General features: G+C 38.6%; 1 protein-coding gene across 2 annotated transcripts in view; it reads right to left on the reverse strand.

Moving 5' to 3' along the window:
• Positions 1-1,458: 1,458 nt before the first annotated feature.
• The window catches only part of MEGF10 (multiple EGF like domains 10), a 164,036-nt gene continuing 154,985 nt past the window's right edge, over positions 1,459-10,509 (reverse strand). For both annotated transcript variants that reach the window (XM_042455237.1, XM_042455236.1), the window contains 5 exons: positions 9,470-9,582; positions 9,166-9,289; positions 7,791-7,835; positions 6,030-6,236; positions 1,459-3,920 (listed from right to left, as the gene is read on the reverse strand). In XM_042455237.1, the coding sequence (XP_042311171.1) occupies positions 3,760-3,920; positions 6,030-6,236; positions 7,791-7,835; positions 9,166-9,289; positions 9,470-9,582 (650 nt within the window). In that variant the 3' untranslated portion in view covers positions 1,459-3,759. The remainder of the gene's footprint in view (positions 3,921-6,029; positions 6,237-7,790; positions 7,836-9,165; positions 9,290-9,469; positions 9,583-10,509) is intronic.

A 10,509-nucleotide genomic window follows, 5' to 3' on the forward strand; every position in this document is an offset into this window, starting at 1 on the left:
AAAAAGAAATCTGCTCATCTATAGTGAAATGCAAAAGGTCTTTGAGGAATTAAGTATGTCAGTCACACAACTTACACACTTGCCTCAAATTGATTTTAAAACTGTTTTGGGCACTTCCACATATATGTTTAAATGAACTGTATTAATATTAAATTATTTATGTGAATCATCACCCGGAGCAGTGGCATCACTAGGAGGGTAGGTTGTGCAGTCTGCACCAGATGACGTCCCGGAAGAGGGGGTGATCGGGCCATCCTCCCTCAGGAGGAAAGGGGTGAGCATGTCTGGCCCTGCTTCTCCATGGAGGCAGCAATGATTTCCTCACAGGAGGCTACTGCCACTATGAGGAAGAAGGCTGAGTGCACCTGGCCCCAGTCCCCTACAGTGGGGTTGATTTCCTCATGAGGAAGCTGCTGCCACTATGAGAAGGGAGAATGCTGAGCACATCCAGCTCTGATTTCCAGAGGTGATGGCAGTTTCCTCACGAGGAGGCCACAGCCACGAGAAGAAGGCTGAATGCACCCAGCTGTGGTTCACCACAGTGGTAGCAGTTTCCTCATGAGGAGGCCCCGATCCGACCTTCCAAGGGTGCCATAGTTGTGGCAACATGGCTATATGGTGCCCCTTCAGCACTGCATCATATGGATACAGCAACAGTGGTGCATCAGGATGATGCACGCTGTCTGGATGCTACACCCCAACTCTGCCCCCAGACCAGCCCTTCAGGCCAATCTGTACAGGGCCTAAGATTCTGGAGAACAGATTTCAAATCTCCACTCAGCCATGGAAACCAACTAGGTGACCTTGGGCAGGTCACATTCTCTCAACCTTGGAAGAAAGCAAAGGCAAACCCACAAATCTAACAAAATAACCCCGTGATAGGTTTGCCTTAAGCTTGCCATTATTCAGAAACAACTTGAAGGCACACAACAATAACAACAAGTCCAAAGGAGGACACTAAGCTGGGAAGGCGAGGTTATATAATATGCAATTTACATGGCTTTTCAGCTCAGAGGATTCAGTGGGCCGGCATTTCTGCTGACTTTGTTGGTGTATTATGTCTATCCTTCATAATAGTTTCCACCCCATTCATTCTTTGGTATACAGTACTCAATTTTAAAAAGACAGAAGAGCTGGTAATGTCATAGGTCAGTTGCTAATCCTAAGTAAACCCTTTGAAACAATTAAAGAGAGATATGTATTGAGTTACCATTCACCAAATCATTAAGTGGGCCAAATGTAGTTGGGACAAGGGAGTACTAGGTGGCTTCTTGTGATGCGTATTATACTATATTTCTGTATCACATATTCTTTTTTCCTTTGGACTGAGTTGAACTGAGCTGTTTACAAGCATATTTAGAAAGTCTTCAACAAAGTGATGCTCTCCACACAAGCCAATTCTTATATACTGAAAGGAAATTACTACTGTAATCACAATTCCAAAAAAAGATAGGCTTTATTTGTGAGTTTGTATCACACATAATACAAAAGAGTGAAAAGCTATTCCAAACACCATAGCAAAACTATTCTACGGCAAGGTATCTGTGCTGCTTAACACTCCAAACTCCATGTTTTTTTACTTTTCTGTTTTCATGTACCAAGAATACAGAGTCTTTAGCATATAAAAGGCTAAAAGATGCAAAGGGCTGATTCAAACTATGGGAATGTTTTTGAATGAAAAATGGCATAAAAGACACAGAATAAAAAAAAAGCAGGCCATATTTTTAATCCAGTCCCAGTGTCCTAGTCTCAAGTACCTCAATGAGTTTATTTTCCACCATTATCAGCAGCTGTTTTCAACTCCACTTGATGCATCATTGTCACAATACTTCAAATGTAAGAGCCCTAGCTAATGGAAAACGTGTATCCTGGATTTATACTGGAGTTTGGAGTGTAATCGTACGAAACAATAACTGTAGAAAGGTTCAGCATGGCAATAGAGCATTTTGGTAACATGCTCAACTGTGATAGTCTCTTGACTTACCAGTTTTAAGATTTGTATGTAACATGAAAGTTAAATGGGAGATGGCAAACTAAAAAGAACGTAATAATTATACATAATAAATTGTTTAAGGAATGTGATGTTACTTTTAGGGCAAGAAATAATCTAATAATGAATAAATTGTTTAGAACAATTCTACACTGAGAGATGGATTACTTGCCAATCTTTATCTTTTATATAATTATTCAACTATAAATTAACTCATTAGAACACACAGAAAATGTCTTTGGAACAGAGAGATGACACTTCTAGATTAAAAAAAGGTTGAAGCTAATCATCAGATTTATTTTCGATTTAATAGTTTTTCTTGTCTCTTTCTGCCTTTGTCTTTTGTATGACCATTAAATCAGGGCCTGTGTGTTTTAATTGACTAATTCTGTCAATTTATATGCATTAAGGATCATAGACTTATAGAGTTGGAAGAGATCACAAGGGCCACCCAGTCCAACCCCCTGCCATGCAGGATGATCTTTCTAGCCTATCTCTCAGGGGAAATTTTCCATTATCTAAATATTCATTTTTCATTTAAAAAAACAGTGCTCTTATATCAGACAAAACTGAGGGGTGCAGGGAGCTGGCAAAAATACAGGGGACATAAAATATAATATTTCTGCACTGTTACCCTAAAGCACTAAAACATAGCTACATTATTTTCAAAATAGAAATACAAGTTAATGAAATGCGGAATATATGTGCCAGGTTAGCAATGCAAAAGACCAGCTTAAGCATATTTTTCCTAAATCAATTATAAAAAGAAAATGTGGATTTTTTTTGTAAAGCAAGTATGTACAAAAATTGATCAGTTGATTCCAGATAAAGAGTAAATCAAAAATGTTCCATTCTTATGTCATCTTACAATAACAGTACTACTTGCTTATAAAACTTATACCTTTTCTTGTATTTAAAATGTACAGCATACACTGTTTGTCCTTTTTTACTCACTCATTCAAACCATTTTGACAAAAATAAACCACTTAACTTGCATGTTTATGAAACAATTACTGATATGTTACGAACTATTACTTGCATTTAGCAAATACCGTAATCAGAATTACTAACTGTGAGCCTCAATTGTGTCCATAGCTTGGTGAAAACCATTGCTGATTCCTATTTCACAAAACCCCTCTTCAGACATATTCTTCCAAGGTTCTGTTGATTTCAAAACAACTCTCATAGTGTGTACCCATTACCAGCAATGGAGTAAGTATCTTGGCTTGGCTTTCTCAGCTCAATCAAGCACTGTAGATCATTATGCTCCAACAGACTGTATTTCCTTACATTTCTTGGCCAATGGAGTATATAACAACATGAAAAAAATAATAGATTGGTTTCTCTCCCCTCCCCAAAGTAACTACTAATTTGGATGGCTTGGTTATGTGAGTATTTGGTAGGTTGTATAGAGTCTTGGCACCATGTCAACTATGCAAGCTGAGCTAGTGACAAAATAGCCATCCATCATAAGTAACAGCTATACAGCTGGCACAAGAACTGTTCTGCAAGGTCATACTTCTGAACCAACACATTACAGTGTAAAAGTCTGGCATTTGTTTCTCTGAAAAAAACTGAATTGCAATGGAAATCTGTCAGTCTTCCAAGCTTGGCATCTCTTCATCTGCCATGAGTGTGTTCAAACTGTCGTTTGTTTCTCCTGGTAAATGTGCAGCAAATGTTTACTGAGATAGCAAAACAAAGGAGGAGAAATATCCTGGGTCTCCTTGAAGTAAGCTCCATTATGCTCCAGAATCCTCAATGAGATGTCATTCACTGTTGTCATCCTTCTCTGAAGACGGAGGGCTATCCCGAACAGGCAGCAGGTCATAATGGCAGGGGATGTGGCTGTTTTTTGGTAGATCATAAAGATCTTGGCTGAAAGGTCCATTATTATTCAGGTTTCCTTGAATAACACTAACTGTAGGCTCTGAAATTACAAATATACATATACTGGTTACCCATTACTGGCAAATGGAAAAGAATCACAACAGTTAATAAACTAGTAAACAAACTTGTACTGGGGTCCTTTCACAGTAAACAATGGTAGCACTAAGGTTCCACTTTCACTGTCATGGCTCTATCCTAGGGAATCCTGGGATTTGCAAGTATTTAGAATTCTCAGCCAGAAAGCCCTAGCGTCTCATTAAACTACAAACCATAGTACTCTATAGGATACAGCCATGGTACTTAAGGTGGGAACAAAGTACTATAATTTTGTAGTGTGAAAGAGTCCCTGCTCTGGTCTCCTATGCTTTAAAATCAAGGCTTTCCTCTCACCACAGGTAGTCCTGATATGGTACAGTATTGTAAAAATCTGCAGTTATGTTAAAGCAGGCAGATTACACCATTAATATTGCTAAATATATATTCATAGTGACCCAGAGTGGTGTAGTGGTTTGAGTGTTGATCTGTGACTCTGGAGATCAGGGCTTGAATCCCAAATCAGTCATGGGCGACCATGGGCTGGTGACACTCTCTCAGCCTCAAAGGTAACCCCCCCTCCTGAACACGTCTTGCCAAGAAACTCTTGTAATAGGTTTGCCTTAGTGTTGCCATAAGATGAAAACTCGAAGACACAGAACAACAACAACAACAACAGACTTATAAGAGTGCAAGATAATGACATAGTAAAGCAAAACTGGAAGTCTTTTCACTGTGATAACAAGGGGTGCTTGACTTCAGGAAAGTAAATATAATGACAATGGTCACAAATATTTAAATGACTTCAATCATGCTTTCTATTAACACCTGGAGGGTAGCTGTGCTTTAAACTGATTCTTTCTTAATCCCTTTCCTTCCATGTAGGGAAAAAAGCACAGTGATCAATCCAAGGGTTCCTCCTACAGCTAATGATCCCAGTAAATGTCAAGCTATTCTGTCCCTTGATTGTATGCTTCATAGTGGTTGTCCTCCTGCATCCAGATATTATTTAAATATACTAGGGTTTCATCCATCTTCTACTTATGGTGTGGTGTGGACAGGCTTTCCTTTCCTCCCTGTCCTCCCCCATGACATAAGTCACCATAGGGACTCACCTGACCACCCAGAAATACAGAAGGAACCAAGACAATGGAAACTGATATGGGAAATTAACCACTGTCTGAGTAACTCCCAGGCCAGGAAAAACAAAACAAAACAAAAACCTTGCCCTGGTTGGAAAAGCAGTGACTGATGCTAGAAATTATTGGGGAATAAACTGGAATAGGAGCTGCATTGTTTGGATACAGTTTGTTTGTTTTTTAAATGTTCAAATCTGGTACAACACATTTCAAATCCCAAGACTTTTTGCCAGTCTGGATGAGCCTTACAATGGCACATCCCAAAAGGTACAGGGCATGTCTACATGGGCCAAATGAAGTGGTTTCCCTCATCCTCACCACAACCTGTCTTCATCATGCAGGACCAAACACCGATTCAAGTTCAGACTGTGTTTACGACATAATGTCAGTTCCACACTGAATCCACTTTTTCTTTCCCTTAAACTGGCTTAGAATATTTTACCTTCTGCTCCAGATTTTTCAGGAAAATCCCGAACACTGGACTGCATACATCACTCCCTCTGACACTATAATGAGGTGCCCTGCCATGTGATCAACACTGGGCACTTTGTTTCTGGCCTCAGAGGAAACAACATGTGCCACTAGCAGCAATTCTGGGTACCACAGCAGGGATGCATGGGTAGATAGCCACCCAGTGTCTCTATGAGGTGCAAAAGTAACAGGGGGAACCTGGGACAGCTCTGGGACCAAAATATTCAGGAACATAATTATTCTGAAAGTCACTAGCTGCAGCAATGATTTACTTATACTGATTTTTCCACACTTATGCATCCTAGGTTTTTGTTGGGTATTCAGTTCAGCCTCCCTTATGAATACTTTTTAAGCTTGAGCGTGTGTGTTCAGGTGCATAATGTGGTGGATATGAATGGACAGGTGAAGTGAAAGTAAAAGAACAGCAACACATTTCCAGAGCAGTCTTGGAAGCTGTGCCCAAGATCTCTGACATACGTGAGGTAAAGCACTAATCTGAGACTTACCGACTTCATATACATTCTTGTTGGTTGAAGCAGAGTTACTAATTTCTGCATAAGCAGAGTCCCTGCGTGCTGGTGACTTCATTTCAACGTATCCACATTCTGAATTTTTTGGTGTGAGTGCTGGTGGATCTTTAATAGTAGCATATGGATTTTCAGAACTACTTAGGGAACAGTTACTTAAATTGCATTCAGAATTCTTTACTAGATCTGTGAGAACACATAAAATGATATTTTAATGACCTTTCCTATATTACAACAATCATCTACAATTAATACTACTTTAATCTAAAAATAGAGAAACAGAAGGAAAAAGTATCAAAAAAGAGGAAAACAAAACAAAACAAAACACCCACAAAACTCCAATTGCATTTTGTACTTAATCACTTCTGTCCACTAAATTTTCCTTGTGAATTATTTCTACTCTTTTTAAGTTTCCTATAATTTTGAACAGTTCAAAATTTAACCTATAAAATAGGATACTGTTTAGTGAAACAACAAACAATATTTACAACTCTGCTATCATTAATACCTTCTGTATCTGTACCATAACGTCCTGAAAATGGTTGAACACTTAATACACAGAAACACATGCACATCTTTAATGTCCAGATCCCCAGAGAACATATGGGGAGGGGGATTGTTTTCATAGTCCTTTTAATAGAACAAATCATTCAAATGTGGCTTTTACTGTTTTCTGTTGATGTTGTCACCACAAAAAAAGATTTATATTTCATTATGATTTCTGTTACATTTTCCAGAATAACATGATTGAAAATGATGAAATGAAACATAAATCCAACCACATGGGGGAAGCTTCACAAATCAAATTGACTTCAGGAGAGTTGAGAACATAGAAAAATTATGTACATGGTGATTTCTTTTTCCTGTCAAACACTATCATGACCTAAACTCCAATTTAATCCAGTGGTACTTATGTTTCTTAGCAATGGCGCGCTACAGACAGGCAGTGCCGTTTGTGCCGCCGGCAAGCCGTAGTGGATATACCACATGGCTTGGCAGCAGCAAGAAAAAGAAGCCACAAAAAGCAGCTTCTTTTTGTGGTGCACAAGTGAGTCCACAGTGCGCCTTTGGCGCACTCGCAATGTCACCTGGGCACCACTACGTGCGGAAACTAGGCGTCTGTTATGTCAAAATGGCGGCGCCCGTGTGAACTGGGTGCCGCCATTTTGTACATACTCCGTACGTACTAGGGTTGCAGGCGTCTAAAAGAGACACCCCCAGGCAACCCTAGTACGTACGGAGTATGTACAAAATGGCCCGTCTGGAGAGGGCCCTTGTTTCTTGCAGACACATGACTTGATGGTGGAATTCAATGCACATATAATGTGCTTGAGTATTCTACAGGGAAATTCATTTTCCTTTCAATATGTGAAATTGTCCAGTAATTTCCCTCTCTTTGAAACTACTAACAGAGATGCTAGACTACTATTATCCACAAGGAATCCAGAACTACTAATTCAGAGCAGTTATTAAGTGAAGCAAAAAAGGCATCATCTTTGTCCTCCTGTTCTGGTAGGTCAATGATACAATGGAGAGCAAAAGTGATTTGTAGACAGAACATATTTGAACTGTAATTTAATCTGATGTATACACTTCTTTTAATTCATTCTGTCACATGGCTTCTACTCCTGTGGAAGTGATCAGACTTTCACCTGATTAAATTCAGTAGGCTGCACAATCAACTGCTCCAAGATAAACCACCCAGCTCCAATATGCATTTGTGAGCAAAAATAAACTCACCTTTTAGAGATTTCCCCATGCAACCTCTATCAATTCCAAAAGCCCCTGTAAAAATGGAGAGAAACAAAATAATTAAATCCAGAATTTGGAACATTCCTTTTTATAAAATAATTAATTACAGTTGTAATTGCAAGACCAAAAGTAATTACTTTTGTTATAGTTATAGTTGCATTTTTTTTTAAAAAAAGTAACTCTATTTTTGGTTTGTTCAAAATTAACTAAAACCTTTTAGTTATGCTTTTAAATACTTATCAAAATACTATAAACCTGTTGTTCAAAGCTAGGTAATGATGTCACATACCTTGTAATTGTGAAAATACTGTAACTAGAAAGTATTATACTGCAAAAGAAGTGACATTATCCATCTTTATGTTAAACTCACAGTGTAATTTAATTACGCCTTAGTTACTGAAAAAGGGATTTGCAAGGAAGTTGTCATTTGTAACAAGTTATTTCCAGGCTCTGAAAAATCCTTAGAACAGCCATTTTAACAATTTATCAACTACATGTATACAGTGGTGCCTCGGGTTACGAAATTAATTCGTTCCGCCATTCCTTTCGTAACCCAAAAATTTCGTAACCCGAAACACTTTTCCGTTAGCACTGGAAAGCCTATAGCTGCACTTTGCAGCATTTGAATTTCGCGCCGAAATGAATTTCGTAACCCGAAAAATATTTCGTAACCCGAAACAGTTTTTGCCAATCCAACTTTTTCGTATCCCGGAAATTTCGTAACCCGATCATTTCATATCCCGAGGCACCACTGTATAACTGGCTAGATACCCTAAAAGCACCAGATCTTGTCTGATCTTGGAAGCTAAGCAGAGGCGGCCCTGGATAGTACTTAAATGGGGGACTGCTAATGAATATCAGGTGCTTCAGGCTATATTTCAAAGAAGGAACTGTCAAAACCATCTCTGAGTACTCCCTGCCTAAGAAAACCCTATGAAATTTATGGGGTCACCATACGTCAACAGACAACTTGAAGGTGTGTGTATATATACACACGTGTGTGTATATATCACACATACAGTAGCAGCATAAACCCACAAAAAACTAAATAAGTTAATATTAAATAAAGTGGCCCATTTTGCAACCCAGCTCTTTGTGTCTGTCTCTTTATTTCCCAAACAGGACATCAAACACACACATACATTTTAACACCATGTCTGCATTTACTGCTGATTTTAACCACACTGATGTATAACTACACAAATGAAAAATTGTGTCCTTTAAATCAGATTCTCAGAATCTATATTCTTGGGGGAAAGCAGAGAAAGAGCACCGTTCCTCTGGTAAAGAAGGTGGGACACATGTCTCTCTTCCCTAAAATCTACAATATCATATTCAAAACTAGTAATTTTTAGCTCTATACCAAGCTCATTGAGATAGCCTCCATGCTTCCAGTCTGCAGGCAACGTTCCTGTGTAATCCATGACTGGGCCTCGCTTAGCAGGATCACCATTCTTAAGATTCACAAAATGCTGGTTGTTGTTCATCTGTTTCAAATAAAGACAAGATGACACTCAACAAAGCTATTAATGGAGCAACATTATTTGTCAAAGACAATAACTGTATAGCAGATATAGAAAATGTGATACACATGCAAAATACAAAAAAGAGAGTAAAAACAGGAAATGTGGGGTATACCAAATAAATATTATTTTTAAAAAATTAACCTTTGCTAGAGTCATCCTGTCTGTGTTGTTTGCACACTGTGTAAGAGTGTGATAGCTTGGGTTGGAGAAGTAGTGACTATTAGCATTTCCACCATTACTGTGAGGAATAGTTTCTGGGGATGAAAAAAGAGAATGAAAAGTAAGTGCTATATCATTACTCATCCTTATACTATTTCACTGACCTAAAATAAAAAAATAGCCAGGATCTCCACCAACACACACACACACACACACACACACACACACACAGAGAGAGAGAGAGAGAGAGAGAGAGAGAGAGAAGGACTTGTGTGAAACAGTCCCTTTTTTCTGTTTCTAAAATGCATCTCTTTATTCTGGTCTCTTTCTCTATGAAACAAACACATTGTCTTTCTTTTTAAAACTGCCTAATTCTACTGCAGTTCATATTTTAATAGAGATTATTCTTTTTCTTCCTTCATTTCTGTATCTTCTCTTCTGAAAGTGGGGAGCATGTGGTCCTCTAGATTTTGTTGGACTAAATTTTCTATCATGTCCAAGCTCTGGCTATGTGGGTTGGGGCCAATGGGTGTTGGAGACCAACTACATTTGGACATCTCTGCGCTTTCGGTTTCTCATTCAATTTTCTTAGTATTATTCATAGACAGTCTCACAGCATTTCTTTTTGGATGTGCAATCAACATCTTCAACTCAATATAGGCAGAGACAGATATATTCTGTTCTCTCCTCAAACTTTTTCTGTGGGACAATCCAGGTATAACACTGGTTCCATTCTAACCTTATAATTTCCCCCATAATTAGCAAATTGGGACATCCCCTCCTTTAGCACATTTCTCCCTCCTCCTTCAACAATCCTGAAGTTATGCAGGGGTAGTTGTGTTGGCCATTTAACAAATGCAAACACAAATCCATCAGTGATACCTTTACTGGCCAACTGAAATGCACAATATACTTGTTGCAAGCTTTCGAAGCTCCATGGATGAAGAAGCCCATGCAGTTTTGAAAGCTTACAAGTATATTGTGCATTTCAATTGGCCAATACAGGTATCACTGTTGGATTT

The sequence above is a fragment of the Sceloporus undulatus genome, chromosome 2 (genome assembly GCF_019175285.1).
Source record: "Sceloporus undulatus isolate JIND9_A2432 ecotype Alabama chromosome 2, SceUnd_v1.1, whole genome shotgun sequence".
NCBI lineage: Eukaryota > Metazoa > Chordata > Lepidosauria > Squamata > Phrynosomatidae > Sceloporus > Sceloporus undulatus.